Source organism: Podarcis pityusensis (genome assembly GCF_964106645.2).
Source record: "Podarcis pityusensis genome assembly, chromosome: 16".
NCBI classification, from domain to species: Eukaryota; Metazoa; Chordata; class Lepidosauria; order Squamata; family Lacertidae; genus Podarcis; species Podarcis pityusensis.
Window position 1 is genome coordinate 35,332,067 of NC_138041.1, and position 22,397 is coordinate 35,354,463.

At 43.1% G+C, this 22,397-nt stretch overlaps 1 protein-coding gene and 1 pseudogene across 5 annotated transcripts in view; one reads left to right on the forward strand and one right to left on the reverse strand.

The window, feature by feature from the left end:
* Positions 1–10,814, reverse strand: part of PIWIL1 (piwi like RNA-mediated gene silencing 1) — a 29,143-nt gene extending 18,329 nt beyond the window's left edge. Inside the window, exons 1-9 of one of the 4 annotated variants that reach the window (XM_080985117.1) lie at positions 10,690–10,814; positions 7,809–7,921; positions 7,124–7,183; positions 4,558–4,656; positions 3,557–3,677; positions 2,125–2,250; positions 1,612–1,826; positions 1,052–1,173; positions 239–319 (exon numbers count right to left, since the gene is read on the reverse strand). In XM_080985117.1, the coding sequence (XP_080841243.1) occupies positions 239–319; positions 1,052–1,173; positions 1,612–1,826; positions 2,125–2,250; positions 3,557–3,677; positions 4,558–4,638 (746 nt within the window). In that variant the 5' untranslated portion in view covers positions 4,639–4,656; positions 7,124–7,183; positions 7,809–7,921; positions 10,690–10,814. Of the gene's footprint in view, positions 1–238; positions 320–1,051; positions 1,174–1,611; positions 1,827–2,124; positions 2,251–3,556; positions 3,678–4,557; positions 4,657–7,054; positions 7,184–7,808; positions 7,922–10,677 lie in introns of all 4 variants that reach the window. The other 3 variants (XM_080985116.1, XM_080985119.1, XM_080985118.1) reach the window with 3 other exon arrangements.
* A 7,417-nt stretch (positions 10,815–18,231) lies between these two features.
* Positions 18,232–22,397, forward strand: part of LOC308464781 (PITH domain-containing protein 1 pseudogene) — a 43,523-nt pseudogene continuing 39,357 nt past the window's right edge. The window contains exon 1 of the transcript in view: positions 18,232–18,258. The product of the transcript in view is annotated as a PITH domain-containing protein 1 pseudogene (transcript). The remainder of the gene's footprint in view (positions 18,259–22,397) is intronic.

The window sequence follows — 22,397 nt, forward strand, 5'->3', positions numbered from 1 at the left end:
ATGGTTGGGAACCACATGACCTTATCTACAAAACGTAACAAAGCAAAAACAGCTGTTGGTCTATGCTACATATTACTGTGCAAAGTACACTATATAAAATTTAAGTACAGGTTATCAAAAAATTACGACATTATCCAAAATAGGTATGAGACACAATAAGCTGTTCAGTAGAGTAAAAATTGGCTGACCTGAAAATCTGTTACAAGAGCACCAAAACATTTAAGCCCTATTTAATTACCTGTGCTTGGGAATACTGATTGGGTCACTTGGATTGTAATAATTTCTTCCAATTTGCTGCAAATTCATTATTTTCAGTAGCCTGGAAAAAAAATATATTTGGGAGTGGTTAGATAGTAAACAGTGCTACCAATCCACAGCATAGCACCTAAAATATAGTTTCTGCCATGGTTTGGGCTAAGGTCTTTCCACAAGTCTCTCTTGAACATTTATAGAAAAGAACACCTCAGTTCTGTTTAAGTGCTTCTTATGTGGCAAGTCAGATTTATATAGATTTTACACAGGCAACAATTAGCATCAGCCTCACAACCATTTCCTTCCAACCACACACTCAGGTTCTCCTTACCAAAGGTGGCAACAGCAATAAGTTTTGTTGAGGAGCATGCCACTAATACCAAAAATCCACAAAACATGTGGTTGTCAAGTGCACTACTGCCAGAAAATGGAGAGACAGCTAAAGCAGCCCACTCCCTTCTCACCCTGGAGCACACTGAAGAGCAACTATCCAGGATGTTGCCCTGAAGAAGCTAGCATCAACTGAGCAGGGGTTCTTTCAACACAGTCTCACTATAAGGCGAGCAGGATTAAAAACTAGGTGATTTTGTATGGCCCTGCCTACAGAAGCAAATAGGAAAAACTCACTCCACTCAGTGGAGGAGAGTATTTCAGAGTAATAAAGCTAGCTGACTTACAGTGCATTAAAAAATCTGGCTCACCACAAACAGAAGACTAATATGAGCTAGCAAAATAAACATACTGTTGTCCCATCACTAGTATTACTTTCTTTCACAGGAAATCAACACTGAAAGCCAACCTTCTAAAAATAATGTTGTAAAACTGTAGGCATGTAGGTGAAGTAGATGGTAGCTCATTGGTTAAAGTGATTGTAATCTTCACAGTCTCTCCTTGTCGGGTCTGACTAAACACTTCAGAAACCTGAGAATAGAAAAGTTAAATATCTTAAGATTTTGCTTTACATCAAGGGGACACACAGGTCAATCCCTTAAAAGTGGTTGTTGCCAATTTGGTGCCTGTGCCCACAGAGTCCCTTCCTGGTACCCACAGGATACCTTCCTCACCCACCTCACAGCAAAATTAGACTTCAAAGAAGCATTCTATTAGTGTTTGCCCGGTTTTAGTGGACATGTGGTGCCCATAGGTTTCTCTAGTTTGCAAATGTGTTCACAGCATAAACCAATAAAGCACCCAGCAGCAAACGGAATACACATCTCAAGCCATTTGAGCTTGTTGCTATGACCACCCTGAACTTCAGAACCAAGGTGAAAAGCACACATAGCGTAGAAGATGCAGTGTGACTATTGTGTTAGAAAGGTTAGGCACAATTAGATTTTAAGAACTTTAGAGCCACCATACCTTGTTTTCCAGTTTCTTTGGCAAGAACAAAATTGTCCCATCAAAAGCATGTGTCCGCCCAATTAGGTCCTCGTGCTGAAACAGCAAAGCTGAACGAAGACGCCGGGCTTCCATTTGTGGATTGTAGTCAATGTGGTATTGGAACAAGGCCCATTGCGGACGAGAAGTCAGCCGAAAATGGTTTGTGCTTAATTTTATCAGAGTACCTGAAGCACCTGAAGAAAGGCATCCAGCTGCTATCAGCCATCTTTTGCTAGCAAAGAAGTTAGTAGTCATAGTACAGAACTCCAAGAGCCCCACCAGAATTTAATACAGGCATGGTGAGCCTTGGACTCCCTTTCCTCCCCCCTCCCACACTGGCCTTCATTTAGCTTTCTCTGCCACCTTGGAAATTTAAATAGTGGTTTGGGAGTTCAACAGACCAGCTGCTAAATTAGAAAGGAATACAGCATCCTTATTTATTATTGCGTAGTAGTTATAATTTACACATTCGTATGCTTTAGAATCGTGTACCTGTTTTAGAGTCTTTAACATGTGCCATTGATTGACGAGTATTTACGCCAAGGTCATGGAAGTCTCTGCGGCGTCCACCTCTTTCTCCCAATGACATTTCTTGAAAACCAGCTGAAATCTGAAGTTCTGCAATTTTGGGAGGAACTATCATGACTCGCACTTGTTTACCCCCCCCCCCCCCAGCATCAGCAAGAAATTTCAGTCAGCTAAATCTTAACACTGCATCTCTTGGCAACCCAGAGTTGATGAAACAACCTTGATGACAGAAAATGAGGAGGAATTAAAGAACCTTTTAATGAGAGTGAAAGAGGAGAGTGCAAAATATGGTTTGAAGCTCAACATCAAAAAAACAAAGATCATGGCCACTGGTCCCATCACCTCCTGGCAAATAGAAGGGGAAGAAATGGAGGCAGTGAGAGATTTTACTTTCTTGGGCTCCATGATCACTGCAGATGGTGACAGCAGCCATGAAATTAAAAGACGCCTGCTTCTTGGGAGAAAAGCAATGACAAACCTAGACAACATCTTAAAAAGCAGAGACATCACCTTGTCAACAAAGGTCCATATAGTTAAAGCTATGGTTTTCCCAGTAGTGATGTATGGAAGTGAGAGCTGGACCATAAAGAAGGCTGATCACCAAAGAATTGATGCTTTTGAATTATGGTGCTGGAGGGGACTCTTTAGAGTCCCATGGACTGCAAGAAGATCAAACCTATCCATTCTGAAGGAAATCAGCCCTGAGTGCTCACTGGAAGGACAGATCCTGAAGCTGAGGCTCCAATACTTTGGCCACCTCATGAGAAGAGAAGACTCCCTGGAAAAGACCCTGATGTTGGGAAAGATGGAGGGCACAAGGAGAAGGGGAAGACAGAGGACGAGATGGTTGGATAGTGTTCTCGAAGCTACCAGTATGAGTCTGACCAAACTGTGGGAGGCAGTGGAAGACAGGAGTGCCTGGCGTGCTCTGGTCCATGGGGTCACAAAGAGTAGGACACGACTAAACAACAACTACAAGGTTAGAGATAGTCTACAGTACCAACACTACTTCCAACGCTACCTGAAGCAAAGGGAGAAGTTTTTCAGTAAGTGCTTGGGCTAGTACCAGACAATGTTGAAACTGAAGCATAGATATATAAGCACTGCACACAAATGATTATGCGGTTAGGACTGCAAAATTATAATTTTAACTCTTGTATTATATAAATATTGTAAAATAAATGAAGTAACTTGTTTTATTTCCACATTTCATAAACTCTCAGCAGTAAATCTTCCTTCTCATAGCAAATCCAAACAGGCAGTATCACAGCAGAAAACAGAAAAAGCTAAATGCTAATTAACTGAAACTTCTTGAAATCTAATGCTAATCCAAACAGCAACATAATATGGAGACAATAGGCTCTTTTGAACAACAGTGGTCTTCTGCTGCACTTACCTTGCGATCTTGGTGCAACAGGTCCTCTTTTTTGCCGCCCACGCCCAATTCGTTCTCCTTCAGCTGGTGGCTCAGCTTCAGGTTGCTGAGCTGCAGTTTGCATATAGGTAGGTGCCTGAACCTAAATAATTCAATAACAATTAGAAAAGAATGCTAGCCACTCACCATGAATATCCAAGGTGAAAGAGGCATCCAGATATGACTCAACTCCTAAAACTGCCCATGACAGGGAGATTCGTAGGTTATAAAAGGTTAGGTGGTTGTTCTTGGTGAAAAAGACTCTGCTGAAAATTCCAGACAGGCCCCAATCTTTAGAGACAGTGAGGAGACTTGAGTACCAACGGCTGCCTGTGATACTATGGTTTCTGAACTGGCAAGAAGGCTCCTTCCTACTCTCATGCAGAGGGACTCATGGAGACCCACCCGCTCCAATAATATGGCCAGCAATCTGGACAAGGAATGAACCTCCTAGAAAACCTTTTGTGAAAGACCTGCAGTAGCCAACAAGCCAGCAGAAACAATGGTATTAAACCCACTCCCCACCAATCCAACCAGTCTACCTCTTCTTCTTTTGCTGTCCCTGAGGGTTGACCTTTGGCCACTAGCAACCATGCCAGACAACAAAAGGGAAGGAAAAACATTGTGGAAGGTATGAGGATGACATACAAAGATCCTTTACAAAAAAAGAGGAAAGCCAAAGAAGGAAGTGTAACTCTGAAAATCTGAATATCATTTCGTATTAAGCTTATGTCACCTGAGTTATTGGACACCTTATCAAAGCCCACAAATGGAAAATAAAAACACTTGTGTTGACTCTTGGGCACAAAGTCAAAGCTGTGCAAGGCTTTACTGGAATAGTTTCAGTGGGCTATTTTTATTAACCATCCAATGATTTTTTAAAGAAGTTTTAAAGAAAACTCAAACCAATGGAATATAAAACTATGCATGAATCAACACTCCCTATATCTAAATATCCAATCCTTAAGCTTTTAAACACTCACCATAGGTACTCCTACTGTAGGTGTAGCAGTCTCCTGGCCACGGGCCCTTCCCCTTGCTCTGGCTCTGGCTCTACCAGACATGGTTGCTCAAGTAACAAGCTGCAATTATTAAATGAAATGCACACCTTTTGATTTCCCTCATTTTCCAATAAGGTTAAAAATTTTCCACCAGCATTCAAGCTAAAGCCACACACTGGCTCATTCTAATTTCTGGACAACAAATGGAGAAGTCTTTGAGCACTATTAGAAGATGCTCAAAGAATGCTTTAAAAATAAAGGGCAAACCACAGATTAATAGTCTCATACTTTTTCTCCAACACTGAAACCAACACAAAACAAAGGCTGAATGTTTCAGTGGAGGAAATGCAGGAAGGGCTGCTCAGTCACTTCCCTACATTAGCTTTTTTCTCATTCAAAAAAGACCCCCATGGTTTTTTGTCCTATAGGGTTAACTTGTGTTAACTTGGCCCCTGAATAGTTTGCTGAGCTTACACAATACCATGGTATTTGGAAAAAAATGTTCAACTTAGATCAGATGCTTTCTAGCATAGCACTTAAAATATGTTTAATATTTATCAGTTTTATCAAAATTGTGATGTAATAAATGTGCTCTCACCACTTTTGCATTAAAATAAAAGCATTTCTCTTGTATTTCATTTTGACCGCACACTCTTCAGTTTACTGTCCAGTTTGTCAGATGTTAAAAAGCACTGAACAAGCAGCACATGTAGGCAGCAATTTGCATTTTGAGTGGACTCCTCTAAGATTAAGTTTATTCTATCATGTTTGTGTGAATCAGCTTTGGTTTATGCACCCAAATCTTTAAAACATTGTAGCAAATTCTTTTATTAACTTTGCTTTAGGAAAGCGTCACACTGCATGATTCTGGCCAGAATCATGATGCATTTTATTGAACATTATTAACTAGGGGTTTTGCCCCTGCTCACCAACTCTACTGCTATTCCCTCTACATTAACTCCATTGGACTCTCCCTTCCCACCAAGCAACTTCTAAGCTTGCTTTTCACCCTCTATTCTTCAGATCTTTCATCTTCAATCCCATCCCCATGCTGCCTACTTCCTTTTCGCAACCCCCTGTACACTCCATTTCCACCTTCACTTTTTCTATTGCCTTTCTTTTTTCAACTCTCCCCTGCACACCATTCTCATTACCCCTCCTCTGCTATTCCGCAGCCCACTTTGCACACACAAACCATGATTATATATTTTTTATTTATGCATGCTTTTAAGATGAATAGACTCCTAAGAGCAAGCTTGTCAGTTAGCTCATTCAGTTAGTGAAGGTTATGTTCAGTTGACGGACGTTGCAGAAACAAGGGTGTTTGCTTGTTAATAAAAATATCATCTAAATTACTACACTAAATCGGGAATTTCATGCTAATGATAGCACATGGTACCAGGAGTGAAACACATTATGTAAAGGTTCATGTCCTTCCTTTCTCACACAAGGCATCTGAGGAATAGGAGAAGTTTTGAGTAAAACAAGAAGGGAAGCACACAAAGGAAAATGGCTGTTTTAAACAATGGCAGAATTTTGAGTAAAGGTTGCTTTTTTAAAAGAAACATGATTTAACAAAGCAAAATAGCAATGGGTACAACTAGGAAGCTAATACGGCTGGGCGATATCTGGTTTTCAACATCGTGATATATCACCAGCTTAACATCATGATATACTAATATGTCACACTGTCTGAAATAAGGATGGAGCTATGTAGAAGCATTGGATGGTTTCACGGTTTTTCCCACATTGTGATTTTTGCAGAGCGCGTGCACACACACTATGATTCACAATATATTGCCAGGTCAAATTATGAAACCAGTATCACTAAAGGGACTTCAAACTACTTTTGGACAATATATCATCCAGTCCTAGAAGCTAACACCAAAAAGCTTACACAATTCCTGCGTAAGCTCCCATTCCCCCCTTCTCGTTTTACTCAAACCTCTGCCACTGCTGAAAATTGCCACTTGCCGACCTATCAATCCGTGCTTTACTCAAACTGCTGCTGCTGTTTAAAATTGTCATTTTCCTCCGCAATGAAACCAAGCAGGCTGCCAGAGAGACATAATTCTAACATCCTTCTTCTGCCGAGCCCCCAGTAGGCTAGCAATTTCTTATCTAAACTAGAAACTTTTGGAAGCTAATTTAGCAGGCTGTGAGGCTTCAAAGTAAAATTCACTGGAATTTATAGCAACCACTAGATACAGATATGCTTAGCTCTAAGACACAGTGTCCCATGGGGCTTATGAAATTGTATTTTAAGGCTCCCATTATTTAGAATTAAGCCATATTTAACTCAAGGAAACTCCCTTTCACGTAGAAATGAGTGCACTTATACCTCTGACGAAAAAGGCTTGGGGTTATCACTACTTTGGTATGAAGATTGTAACCTTCATTTTACACAAGTTAAACAGCACATGGGGAAACCTACTGCCCCCCAAAACTCCACAAGGGAGATCTTACCCCAACAGCTCACCCTATGCCACACAAAGGAGGTGCTTCCCACAGCTGCCAGCTCACCACACCTCCACTCCCCAAAACCTACCTCACAGGATTGTTGCAAGGATAAAATGGAGAAAAGCAGCACGTACACCACCTTGAGCTCCTTTTGAGAAAAGGGAGAATATAAATTAAACTTTCAATTAAAATTAACATTAAAAAGTTTACTCCAGACCTGTTACTACCTTTTTCTGGATTTCTGACCTATTTCTTCCTCCTTTCCTACCTTTCTCCTCACTCCACGTTCTCCACTCACCCCCTCTCCTTTCTGTATTCTTATTTTTACATACATTTCCCAACCCCTCTTCAACTGCTGTGCTATTCACTCACCAGTTTAAATGCAATATCAGACACAGACACAAGTCAATGCAGTGGCAGAATATGTATTATATTCTTGTTATATTTAATATCATAAAGTTCTATTTTTAGGGATAAAGCAACAGAGGCAAGTAGTTTCTTTGTTGTGTAGTCAACTACAGTAAAGGTATATACACACTTCCATCTCCTCTATGTTTCCCATGCATGGTTTACAACAAATGAGAATCCATGGAAAACCTTAATTGCCATTTGTTGCACTTCAGCTCTAAAGAGCAGGTTTTCATGGGGAAAGTAATGAGCAAGAGAAGTCACACATGGAGCAAAAGGTAAGCCCTGTAACAAGTAATCTGTTGAAATCAAAGGACCTATGTTAACCATGCCTAACTTAAGTGTACTGATTTCAATACTCTTACTTTTGAGAGGAGAGATGGTTACTGATGAAACTACTGTGAACTCAGAAACTCTCAAGTCAGGTGTGCAGTATAAATTCAATGCAATCTTTTTGTTTTGTCACTTTGGAATGATCCTAGAAAAGAGTTGGCCAGATATATTATAAAATCCAAATAATACATTAAATTATATCCCACCCTAGACTTTGAATGGCAGGATATAAACTAAATAAAAAATGTGTATTAAATTAATGGGACACACAGCATCTTCAATATCAAACACACATGCATGGGCTATGCCCAACTAACATCAACTTAAGACTAAACCCACCAAAATTAATGGGTCAAAGTTAATTAAATCCAGAGCAGATGCAATGAAATCAATAAACATGACTAACACTGGATGTACTTCCGTGATTGCAGTTTACCTGAGAATAAGTCCCATCAACCTTCTTTTGAGTACACATGTAAATGACCCAAACACACAAAATACACACTGCTGCTATTACTGTGTAATGTTTTCATTTAAAAAACCCTACAGTATTATGGAATAAAAGTTTGCTTGCATTTGTAACGTAAACTCAAGAGTAGATACATGGACATGTATCCAATTTTAATCATACTCAACAGTAGACCTACAGAAACTGATAATCATGACTAATTGTAATAGTATGCCAAACTGAGATCAATGAGAAGCTACAGTGGGGGGGGGAAAGTATTTGATCCCCTGCTAAATTTGCCCGTTTGCCCTCTGACGAAGAAATGACCAGTCCATAATTTTATTAGTTGGTTTATTGTAGCTGTGACAGAATAACAGCAAAACCCCCAGAAACCCAGAAGACAAAAGTCAGAGATTGATATGCATCATAATGAGTGAAATAAGTATTTGATCCCCTATCAACCCGCCAGATGTCAGGCTACCTGGTATCTTCACTGTATGTAACAAGCTGAGATTAGAAGCACCTGCTGTAAGGGTCTTACCTGTAATCCCAGCTCGTTACAGTACCTGTACAAAAGACACCTGTCAACGGAAGCAGATTCCGAAATAGCCAAGCAGCTTGGTGAGGTGACAAGTTGGTGCAATAATTCGTAAATGGAAGAAACACAAAATAACAGTCAACCTCCCTCCGTCTGGGGCTCCACGCAAGATCTCATCTCATGGAGTTGCAATAATCAAAACGGTTATGAAGCAGCCCAGAACCACACGGGGGGAATTTGTCAATGATCTCAGGGCAGCTGGGACCATAGTCACCATAAAAACAGTTGGTAACTCACTACGTCGTGAAGGACTGAGATCTTTCAGAGCCCGCCAGGTCCCCTTGCTCAAGATAGCACGTGTACAGGGCCGTCTGCAGTTTGCCAATGCACATCTGAATGACCCAGAGGAGAACTGGGTGACAGTGTTGTGGTCAGATGAGACCAAAATTGAGCTCTTTGTCATCAACTCAACTCGTGTTTGGAGATGGAGGAAAGCTGCCTACGACCCCAAGAACCATCCCCACTGTCAAACATGGAGGGGAACATATGCTTTGGGGCTATTTTTCTGCTAAGGGGACAGGACACGTTCACCGCATCGAAAGGACGATGGATGGGACCATGTATTGTCAAATCTTGGGTAAGCACCTCTTTCCCTCAGCCAGGGCATTGAAAATGGGTCGAGGATGGGTATTCCAGCATAACAATAACCCAAAACACATGGCCAAGGCAACAAAGGAGTGGCTCAAGAAGCACATTAAGGTCCTGGAGTGGCCTAGCCAGTCTCCAGTCTCCAGACCTTAATCCCATCAAAAATCTGTGGAGGGAGCTAAAGGTTCGAGTAGCTACACATCAGCCTCAAAATCTTACTTACTTGGAGAGGATCTGAAAAGAGGAGTGGGACAAAATACCTCCTGAGATGTGTGCAAATCTGGTGGCCACCTACAAGAAATGTCTGACCTCTGTATTTGCCAACAAGGGTTTTGCCACCAAGTACTACAGTAAGTCATCTTTTGCAAAGGGATCAAATACTTATTGCATTCATTATAATGCACATCAATATGACTTTTATCTTCTAAGTTTCTGGGGTTTTTCCCGTTACTCTGTTTCTCACAGCTACAATAAACCTACCATTAAAATTATGGACTGGTCATTTCTTCGTCAAAGGGCAAACGGGCAAATTTAGCAGGGGATCAAATACTTTCCCCCCTCACTGTAGGAATAACTAATTTAGGTCCAATAATCTAATATGCATCTGGCTCTAACAGAGCTTTCTTTCTTAAAAAAATTATTTATACCTTAGTTTTATATATTAAAGTTTTCCAAGGCAATTTACAAGGGAACCATCCATATATATATATTTACACACAGGTTTTTAAAAGCAACAAATAATGCAGGAACTAAAAAGGGGGGGCAACCTCACCCCACACCCAATACCTTTTTTTCATTAACCTAATGAAACATTAACGAAGTGGAGACACTCTGCACGTGCACAGAGGCACTGCAGGCCTAAGACACCACCATTCCACAACCTGTTTTAAACAAACGAACAAAAAATCCCAAATAATGTGGGAGCTAAGAAAGCCATCAACCCACCCCACCCCACCCTCACACACAAAACCCAAAGCAAATACCTTCTTTGTACATGCCCAGAGGCACCGCAGGCCTGAGGCAACACCCTGCCACCATCTGCCTTGATAACTTAAGGGTTTGATGCTAACAGCAACGACGATTTTAAAATCCTGAATGTAATTATTGCTTAAAATTTAATTTAGAACATCCCAAAGAGTGCAGGAGCTATTAAGAGAGCCGTCGGCTCCCCCACCCCACCCCACCCCCCAAATAAAACATAACAAAAACTCGAAGCAAACACTTGATTTGCGAAGGCACTCTGCACATGTGCAGAGGCACTACAGACCTGAGAACTTGCCTTGATAATTTGAGGAAGGTCGAACCCCCTTTTCACCCCAGCGCCCACGGCCCCTTTTGTCCCGCCCACCAGCGACGACCGAACCCCGGGAGACGTTAGAACGGGCCTTCCAACCGCTCCGAAGAGGCGTTGGTGCGACGGTTAAACGGCCTTTTATAGACCCCGGGAGGAGCACGTGTCCGCTGACCCCGCCCACAACTCACACAAAAAACAGGGGCTACGCCCTAACGGCTCTTTCCACCTTGTGAAATGGAATTGGCATGGCCGTCATAAAGAACATAAAATCCCTCCGCGACACGTGACGAACCTCGCCCTTTGAATCCCCGGTACCGTTGGCCCTTTTTCTCACACGGACCCCCCCCAGCCTTTTTTTTTTTTTTTTTGGTCGTATTCCTCGTCGCAAAAAAAGAAAGGTAGAAAACAATAACGACGTTATGTTTAGGGATATTTTTTCCCCACGCGCGTGTTCTCCGCGGATGAACTCCGTTGACGAATCACCCTCCCTCGCACAGCTTCGAAAGCGAGGGAGAAGCGCGCCGAGCTCTGATTGGTCCTCGTGACCTCGCCGTCCCTCCCGCTCCTTCTGACAGGCATGTGATGCCGAACGTTTCCGAAGCCGGTCGGTTGCAGCCGGCGGCGGCTCAATGGGAAGCGTACGGTATTTACCCCGCTCTGCGAAAGAACCGAAAGCTACCGAGGAGCCCCGAAAGTTACCGAAGCGACCCGGAGTTTTGGACGCGCTGGAGAGAGAACCTCAGGTTCGCTGGATTTAGAAGCGGTAGCTGCGCTCAGTCTTTTTAATTGGGCAGTTTTCCTATTTGTTAATAAAACAAAATGTTCTATTTTTCATCGACCCCAAATAATTAATCAATCAATCAATCACTGTCAGGACTGCAATCAAAAAGACACAGCACAAAAGGAAAGTGGGGTGGGGAGGGAGAAGGAAATATTTGATTTGATTTATTGTATTTCAGTGCTGCTTTTCATTCATATGAATCCCAAAGCGGCTTATAAACAATAATAAAACATAATGCAACATCACAAATAAAGCAGAAATCATATAAAATCATAAAGCATCAATAAATCAATTAGTCTTTAAAACACTATTAATAAAGAAACAAACACCAGCATCTGATTCTTAATCACGGCCAGCTTGACGGGAAACAGGTTTTTTTAATGAAAGAGAGAGAGAAAGAAAACCATCTAGCAACCCATAGTTCTTGGAAAGATGCACCTGCTTAATTGCCTGTGCTGGTTGGCAATTGCTAGCAGGTTGGCTTCTGTTTTTAAGTTTGGCACGTGGCTAGGAAGCAATATATGTCTCTCCCACCAGATGGAGCAGTGAATCAAGAAATCAGATAAATTAAAAAACTAAGGTAGATTAAGATTACCGCGACTTTCTAAGCATCTTATTAGGTTTGCCTAAACCAGTGATGGCCAAACTTGGCCCTCCAGCTGTTTTGGGACTACAACTCCCATCATCCCTGACCACTGGTCCAGTTAGATAGGGATGGTGTGAGTTGTAGTCCCAAAACATCTGGAGGGCCGAGTTTGGCCATCACTGGCCTAAACAGAAATGTTTCTCGCAGACACCAAAAAGAGCACAGTGAAGGTGTCTGCTTGATCTCAATCGGCAGGGAATCCCAAAGTTCAGGCACTGCCACACTAAACGATTGAGTTCTTTCACATGTGGGACGGGTATTACGAGGCAGCTGCAGTAAATAATTCACATACATACGGTATTCTGCATATAACCCATGAAAACATAATACAACTATGCCATAGAAAGGAGCAAATGAAAAGAAAATGAGTAATATCAACACTCAAGGAAGTAATTGACCAATTTTAGGGTTGCCATATTTCAAAAAGTAAAAACCAGGACACACTAGTTTGAGGGGTTTTTTTAGGAGGACCCCAAAATGGACAGTGGAATTTGCTGCCAAGGAGTGTGGTGGAGTCTCCTTCTTTGGAGGTCTTTAAGCAGAGGCTTGACAACCATATGTCAGGAGTGCTCTGATGGTGTTTCCTGCTTGGCAGGGGGTTGGACTCGATGGCCCTTGTGGTCTCTTCCAACTCTATGATTCTATGAAAATTCTTGAGCTTTTTCTTTTTTTATTGACTTGCCCAACATCCAGGATAAATCCTTTCAGAAATTTCCCCCAGGCATCAATCCCGGAGATGTCCAGGAAAATCTAGACGTATGGCAGCCCTACTGATTTGATGAGAGTCTGGATAGAACAGGTGTTGGTTAACTTTTTCAACCAAGGGGCCCCCATCCCATTCTGAGAAGTCTACGAAGGGAGTGCACGCCAGTGGAGTAACCTATGGAAATTTGACCTCTCTACTGTAGGCTATGGAAGGGACGTGGGTGGCACTGTGGGTTAAACCACAGAGCCTAGGACTTGCCGATCAGAAGGTCGGCAGTTTGAATCCCCGTGACGGGGTGAGCTCCCGTTGCTCGGTCCCTGCTCCTGCCAACTTAGCAGTTCGAAAGCACGTCAAAGTGCAAGTAGATAAATAGGTACCGCTCTGGCGGGAAGGTAAACGCCGTTTCCGTGCGCTGCTCTGGTTTGCCAGAAGCGGCTTCGTCATGCTGGCCACATGACCCGGAAGCTGTACGCCGGCTCCCTCGGCCCATAAAGCGAGATGAGCGCCGCAACCCCAGAGTCAGCCATGACTGGACCTAATGGTCAGGGGTCCCTTTACATTTACCTTATGAGCATAGCCAGGATTTTTGTTGGGGTGGGGGTGAGAGGACTTGGTTTGTGGGGGGGGAGCAGAACCGATGTGATTGGTCAGTTAAGTATTTCTATTGTTTTACTTGATCTGGGAGGGACAGCTCCATTGGTTACACCCATGGAGAGGGTGCAAAGAAGGGTAAGTAGGGTGTTTGTTCTGGTAAGTTTCCTGAGGGTCAAACAGAGGTTTGGATATCCACATTCAGCCCCCAGGCCTGTGGTTGACCACCCCGGGATAGAATCTCATTTAAAAAACCACTTTATCAAAAGCACTTTATGTTATAAACTTCATAATAGGTCCTTTGTTTTTAAAGCACTGTGGGGGGGGGGGGGTTGGAGTTGGGGAAGTGTTTGGGGAGGTTAAGAGGGTGAGATGAACCAATGTTTTAACGTGAAGGCATGTAAACACCCAGCCAGCAAATCAGGATGTCCATCGTCATATACCTGGTCCTCAGACAAATCACAAAGCCTCCCCATAGGCTTTGTGCAGGCAAATTGGGGGGAAAGCTTCAACCAACAGGTCGTCCAGAGCTCTAAGGCAACTGCTTCATGGCTTTTAGAAAGATCTTGTCAAAGGGATCCTGGGGAGACTGGCTTGAATCCCCAGCCCCTGGGAAGATCTCTCTCCCCATTACCACAAAAAAGAAGAAAACTCATTGGCATTTGGGTGCTGCTGTTTGACCATTAAAACCCAATTTTCTTTTTGTGTGAGGTTATGTGTGAGGTTATACAGGGATGCGGGTGGCGCTGTGGGTAAAACCTCAGTGCCTAGGACTTGCTGATCATATGGTCGGCGCTTCGAATCCCCGCAGCGGGGTGAGCTTCCGTCGTTCGGTCCCAGCTCCTGCCCACCTAGCAGTTCGAAAGCACCCCTAAAGTGCAAGTAGATAAATAGGTACCGCTTTATAGCGGGAAGGTAAACAGCGTTTCCGTGTGCTGCGCTGGTGCTGGCTCGCCAGAGCAGCTTCGTCACGCTGGCCACGTGACCCGGAAGTGTCTCTGGACAGCGCTGGCTCCCGGCCTCTTAAGTGAGATGAGCGCACAACCCTAGAGTCGGACACAACTGGCCTGCACGGGCAGGGGTACCTTTACCTTTACCTTTTATGGCCATAACTGCAATCCGGGCAGTTACTGCTATGATCTCTGCCACAGTCTCAATTAGGTGGCCTTTGTCTCAGCCTCAGTCGCCCATCTGCAATATGGGGGTAATGATAGCCTGCCTTCAAGGGCTGCCAGAATGATTACTTGGTCGTGCATGTGCACTTTATGGAATGCTTGAGAGGAGAAGCATTCTCTCATGTATAAGCTGTGACTCTACAGAGCTTTATTTAAGACATGCAAATTTTTCCGTTCTCCAATGTGCATTGTTTTCTTATTTCCCTAAATGATGATGTGTTGTTTTTTCTCCCTCTTAAGGATTGTGTTCTTATATGGATTATTTTCATCTTATCTGGTTGTGTTGTAAACAGCCCTGTGATTTGCCCATTTCTCTATAAATTTATTTTCTTGATGGCTTTTGTATCACAGTCTTCTTACATGTCGATTTTACTACTATGATAGTTTGCCAAGGATTTCATCCAGTTTGTGTTTGGTGGGATATCTTTTGTGTACATTGGTTTATTGTTGTTATTAATTTTCTTTTGTCATTCTGTTCCAGAATGTTTTCAAATGGAGTTTTTTTTAAGCGTTTTGCTTGCAATTGCTGCATGATGTGTCTTAATTGGAAGAACTGAGAAAGCTGGTGGCTTTTGCTGCTTGTTCATGTGATAGTGTTCAAACCAGGTACTGTACTTTTAACAGATTATCGAATGAGGATGGTATCCAAATCATCTCAATCCATCCATTTCTGCTTGCTTCTTTCAGTTATTAGGAAGGAGAGAGAAAAATGTTGCGCTGCACACTGAAACTATGCTCAGCTCTCTCCCCAGCTTAACTTCAGAAGTGGCACATTCATGCTTGCCTGTGCTCAATCTTACGGACTAGAAACTTGGGTTTAAAAACCAACAAGAAATTGAAAGCTGAGATGATTTGAATGCTGAATTACACACCAAAAGGCACTTGCCTGAGGTTCGTGCAGTGAACTATGGAACAATTATACACACAGCTCTGGGTATGTGGCAAGACTCCAACTATATCAATAAACACATCACCTGTATCCTGTATGAAAAAGAATTGGCTGATGCTTTGCTTTGATGTTTGTTTTGCCCCCATGATGCAGCTGGCTGTGTGTATGTGTGCATGGGGAAAGTGGGAGGGGGGGGACTGGTCTGCGCTGCCTCCTGTTGCTTACAATAAGCCATTTCCCATACATGTCATCTCCAAAGCAGAGGGGATAGAGAGGAGGGAAGACCATATGGAAGCAGAACAAAGAAAACAGAACAAAAAAGAAATCGGGGAAACTTTCAAAAAGTCCATTTGATGTGCAAGTATAAACAGGAAAATGATGCCTCGGGACTCGGGAGCCAGGAATTGCACCATCAGACAGCTGTTAGCTTATGTTGTTTAATACCACAGTGAGACCCAGTGCAACTGTGTTTTTTCAGGCTTTCTGGCTTCTTGGGGAGTCCTTTGCACGTCAACCTGTCTCTCAAGGAACCCCTAATCAGGGGTGTAGGATGGAGGGGGGTGACAAATTATCAAGGAACAATTACTGCCCTACTAGGGCCGTTCATAAAAAACTTTTTTTAAAAAATGCCTGCTCCAAAGGTCTTATTTTACTACACTAGGGATTATATAGCTATAGATGAAATTTCATACATATCAGTTAACATCTTGACCCTCCTCCACGAAAATAGCTGTTTACTTTGCCGTTTTCCTATGTTGTGAAGGCTGAAATTTCAATTCTGTGGAGCACTTACTGTCCCCAACCCTAACCCTGTGGAAAGCCATCTAATTAGATTTAATTTGATTTTGACATGTTTTTAGGAGGTAAATTAATTATTGTTTGATTTTATACCAATGTTATGTATCTGATGTTGGCCGCCCTGAGTCTGACTTCGGCCGGGGAGGGCAGGATTTAAATAAAAGTTTATTATTATTATTATTATTACTACTTATTATTATTATTCCTTTGTAAGAACATAAAACCATTTTTGCAGACCAGAAAAAATAAATAAATGTGTGTGGGGGGTGACACTAAATTTTCCGCACCGGGTACCACCTTACCTTCCTGTGTCTCTGCCCCTAAGCCAGGGATGTGGAAGCTCTGGCCCTCTAGACATTGATTTATTTGGTTATTTCATTTAACAGCATTTCCAGCCACTTCATATTTCCAAAATGAAATAAATTTCTAAGCAGTGTACAACATAAAAGCAATATTCATTAAAAAATAAATACCACCTAAAACCTGGAAAACAACAGTATAAAAACGTGCAAAAGCAATTAAAACAAAGACTTGGGGTGGTATTCATACATATAAAACAAGGTTCAGTCTTATGGGTCAGGGAAAGCCTGGACAATTATCATTTATCTTTATTATATATTTGTTTATACCCCACCTCTTTCCCTGAGAGGGACTCCAGGAGGCTTACAGCTGAAAACATGGGGGGGGGGGCACCAATCATTAAAAAGCTTTAAACATTAATAGAATTAGAACATATATAAGAACCTGCAGATTAATTACAATAAAACAGCACAGCACCAGCCCTTTCATTAAAAGCTGTCAGTTTGCCAAAGCCTGTTGGAACAAGGTCTTCATCTGCAGAAGGACCACAAGGAGGGAGGCAGTCTTAACTCTAGCTTCACCAGGGAGGGAGTCCCAAAGTCTGGGAGCAGCCACCGAGAAGGCCCTCTCCTGCATCCCCACCAAGCGTGCCTGTGAGGGTGACCGACAGAAGGTACTCTCTAGAAGATCTCAGAACCCAGATGAGGGAATGTGCACAAAAAATACATCTAAACAAACAAACAGAGGTTGCTGTTTCTGCAGTAGCAGAAAACTCTAATATTTGGGTCAGCGCCTAATGGCATCCTGTAGGGTTTTGTGCCATGAGTAGAATTTTGCCAGATGATCTAAGTAATCTTTCAGGTCTATACAGGAGAAGGCAGTCTTTCTGATAAGCTGGACCTGAATCATAAAATCATAGAATCATATCATTGTAGACTTGGAAGGGACCCTGAGGCTCAGCTCGTCCAACTGGGGTGCCCCCAAAGTTGATGGGCATTGCTATTAAAATGGTGTCTTCTTTTTTTAATATGATTCTTATTAAATTTTCTGTTTTACAATTTTGGATAAACATTTTGCATACTTAAGATATCAATGACTTCCCTTCCTCTCTTTCCATGGTTCATTTTGCATATCTTATATCCCTGCATATTTAACAAAAACGATACCAGCCGGTTTTTCATCATGCCTTGTTTTTGATTATGTGGGGTGGTGGGGCTTACCTGCCCCCCCAATATTTAATTCAAATTGGCACCCCTGAGAGAATGGGACAAACGAGGGAGCATCTCCACACAATCTTAGGGACCAGGCAATCTAATTCCAGAGGGGAAATGAGGAAACTCCGAAATGTTACCAGCCATTTCTTCCCATCTCTGGCCCATTCTTGTTTAAGCTGGGCCTAAGCAAATTCCACTGCACAGCTGTGGTTAAGGCTTAAAAAACAAGCACACCCAATTCCTTCACCTCAGCTAAGTTCATTTTCTGTTGTTGTTGCTGTTGTTGATGGCAATGAGCGCCCAGCCTCAGGGCCAGAGCACTCCTCGTAAACATCAGGAAATACCCAAAGCTGCTGAGAGGATTAAAGCGTTGATATGAACCTCAGATCTCTGCTTTAAAGCCCTGGCGTACAGCAAATCTGGCAACATGGTAGAGGAAGGAGTAATTGCCCAAGTATGTTTTCTTGAGTTGCAAAAACTGCTTTTGACACGTTTGCTTTGGGGGGGGGGGACCTCTGCTGGTGATGTGCATGATGATGAGCAACCTAGTAATGTGATGGTTCTCTAGAATGAGCTCCATCAGCCTTAAGGTACCCTTTGAAAACCCATCTAAGGTGGATCAAATTTTTAGGGAGCTAATTCTTGAGATCTCTCTGTCTCTCTGAGTTAGAAGGATGCAGTGTGGCACAGGTCAGATGTGCAAGGTCGCCAACATACTGCTGGACTGAAATTGGCCGCTGGGTCTTAAAGTTTCACTGAGTTAGGGATTTCCCCTGCGTGCGAAGAAGGGCTCCGGTTAATTGACCCAACAGTGGGTCCAATGGTCAAGAAGAAGAGTTTGGATTTGATATCCCGCTTTATCCCTACCCGAAGGAGTCTCAAAGCGGCTAACATTCTCCTTTCCCTTCCTCCCCCACAACAAACACTCTGTGAGGTGAGTGGGGCTGAGAGACTTCAGAGGAGTGTGACTAGCCCAAGGTCATCCAGCAGCTGCATGTGGAGGAGTGGGGAAGCGAACCTGGTTCACCAGATTACGAGTCTACCGCTCTTAACCACTACACCACACTGGCTGGTGGCGGTTGCTGCACGTGCTCCAGATGAAGCTTGTCAGCCTGCTGAAGTAGCTCATCTAGGAGAAGGAGAGCTTGATTCTAAACCTCTGCTGCCTTGTGGGATATCTTGGATGGTTGCAAAGGTGCATGCCCTTAGTTTTTACCACTTTAACACTCAGAGCTCACCCCATCACAGATCTCCAGTTCCCAGCACACATAAACTACAGTTCCCAGGGTTCCTAAGGTGGAGCCATATGCTTTAAATGCATTGGGTTGTATCAAATGCTAGTTCTACTCAAGAGTTGGTTCTTTAGATTAGTGGGCATGCCCAACCATTCATTTCCATGGGTCTACTCTGGATGGAACAGAGTTGACTGCAACTCATTGTGTGGATGCGACCTTAGTGGAAATAATATAAAATACACATACTAGCAGCCTTATATAGTGGTACCTAGGGTTACATACGCTTCAGGTTACATACGCTTCAGGTTACAGACTCCGCTAACCCAGAAATAGTGCTTCAGGTTAAGAACTTTGCTTCAGGATGAGAACAGAAGTCGTGCTCCCGCGGCATGGCAGCAGCAGGAGGCCCCATTAGCTAAAGTGGTGCTTCAGGTTAAGAACAGTTTCAGGTTAAGTACGGACCTCCGGAACGAATTAAGTACTTAACCCGAGGTACCATTGTATACAGCATTACATGGGAAATTCTGTTGTTGTTGCTGTTTAGTCGTTTAGTTGTGTCCGACTCTTTGTGACCCCATGGACCAGAGCACGCCAGGCACTCCTGTCTTCCACTGCCTCCTGCAGTTTGGTCAAACTCATGCTGGTAGCTTTGAGAACACTCCAGGGAGTCTTCTCTTCTCATGAGGTGGCCAAAGTATTGGAGTCTCAGCTTCAGGATCTGTCCTTCCAGTGAGCACTCAGGGCTGATTTCATTCAGAATGGATAGGTTTGATCTTCTTGCAGTCCATGGGACTCTCAAGAGTCTCCTCCAGCACCAGAATTCAAAAGCATCCATTCTTTTATGGTCCAGCTCTCACTTCCATACATCACTACTGGGAAAACCATAGCTTTAACTATATGGACCTTTGTCGGCAAGGGGATGTCTCTGCTTTTTAAGATGCTGTCTAGGTTTGTCATCACTTTTCTCCCAAGAAGCAGGCGTCTTTTAAGAAACCCCTAAATCTGTGCAGTCTTGAACTCAGCGGTCAACATCAATGCAGCGCTGAAAGATTCTGGCTGCCATATTGTTTCAAAATAGTACCCAGCTGTATCCCAACATAGATGAAAACCTAATTCTTGGTCTTAGGAACCTTCATGCAAAATTTGGTTTTATCTTCAGAGATCTCCGAATGCATAGTGAACAGATACGTTTCCAAAATTTATAGTGTGTGTGCATGCTATTTATATATACCATCAGCTGGATGGTTCCCCGGCTGAGCCTTTAACTCCAGAGTGCCAAGAGTCCAAAGCCTTTGTCCTACATTTAGGCTCCCATGGGGTGGGGCAGGGATATAAAATCAGGGTCTCATACTGCAAAACGTTGTTTGGGATTCAGGCATTGTGAATCTGACCCTCAAATTCAGTTTCCCAGGACTGTCAGACCCTTTGGGAATAATCTAGGGTATCTACTTATCTGTCTGTCTCTAGCTAGCTAGCTAGCTAGCTATTCCTTTTTCAAAAAATAAATAAAATTAATTCCCAACTTCTAAGGGGTTTTTTGTTTTTAGTTTTTAGCTTGCTGTGTGTTTGAAAACACTTCAAGGGGGAAATGTGGTGGCCAGCAGAGAGTGCCTCTTTTTGAAAGACATTCCTTTGTTAAATTCCTTCCCCAAGGGGACGGAGAGTTGGGAAAGAGAGAGGTTCTCAAACACCTGGGGGCAGCCACGGACTCTTTCCAAATGACCTCATAAATTATCAAAGTGTTACAATGCTTGATTTGTCAACCTCTGCTTCATCAGCTATTTATGGAGTGCTTGTAAACTGGGAGCCAAATGTGCTTGCACCCCCCTCCCCACCCACCCCAGTAAAATGCTTGCTTGTCCTTTTTGCTCTTTGAATGTTTCATAGGCACCGTCCGGTGCTTTTATCCTATTCTGTTGGGGGGAGGGCGCTGGTTATAATTTGATGCATCTATTTTATTTCTCAGAGTGGGTACTAATGTGGCAGTAAGGGGGAAAGCAGAACATCGGGGGGTGGGGGGGGGGAAGGACGGAGGGGAGAGATTGCGGGAACTTTCCAAACAGGGCTGACCAATGACTTCTGTCACTTGAGATTATGGACAGGGAACTTCTTCTTCTTTGGCGATCACTCGTAGCCGAGTAAGATTGTCTTCCATAAACACGGTTTTAACAATGAGTCCGTAAGTGACTGTGGAGGCCAATTCTGGATCCACACGTCCTTCTACAGTGGCGACATTGGTTTCCGGGTGGGAGTTGATCACGGTGTGGATTTGCCAAGCGTGCCTTCCTCTTAGCACGTTTCTCCCTTGCGTCCTGAGTTCGAGTTTCTTCAAAGCCCATGACACCTTTGGTAAAGGCTGCTCTCCAACTGGAGCGCTCACGGGCCAGTGTTTTCCAGTTGTCAGTGTTTATACTACATTTTTTTAGATTTGCCTTGAGACAGTCTTTAAACCTCTTTTGTTGACCACCAGCATGACACTTTCCACTTTTAAGTTCAGAATAGAGTAGTTGCTTTGGAAGACGGTCATCAGGCATCTACACAACATGACCAGTCCAATGAAGTTGATGTTGAAGAATCCTTGCTTCAACACGGGTGATCTTTGCTTCTTCCAGTACACTGATATTAGTTCGCCTGTCTTCCCAAGTGATGTGTAAAATTTTTCGGAGACACCATTGATGGAATCTTTCGAGGAGTTGGAGATGGCGTTTATAAGTGGTTTACAAGTGTGTTCAGAAGCCGACTGAACTGCCAGTGGATTCTTGCTTCAGCCCTGGTGAGGGGAGAGTATTATGAGGCAAAGCACCTTAAAGAACCTTCTGATTCCTCCTGGATCCCAAGATTGTCTGATGTGGCACCTGAGGTTCAGCAGGGCATTTCCAGGGGCAAAGCCTTCTGCGTGGCAGACAATAGGATCTGAGCCTTTATGCTCTGCTATGCTCCAGCGTATCTTGCAGCCAAAGAAAATAAAAATCTTTTTCCTTTTAACTCACTGCTAGACAGGCTATGGCAGGATAAGAAGGCTATTGCCATTTCCAGATCTCTAAAGAGCTGTCCCACGAAAGATGGAACAAGCTTGTTTTCTCCTGCTCCACAGGGTAGGACCAGAAAGGAGATTCTGAATGAACATCAGGAAGAACTTTCTGGTGGTAAGAGCTGTTTGACAGTGGAAAGGACAATGGACTCCCTCAGGAAGTTGTGGACTCTCCTTCACTGGAGGTTTTTAAGCAGAGGTTGGATGGCCATCTGCCATGGATCATAGAATCAAAGAGTTGGAAGGTACCCAAGGGCCATCTAGTCAAACCCCTCATTATAATGATGCCAAATTATAATACAATTACTAATACCAATCATTCAGATA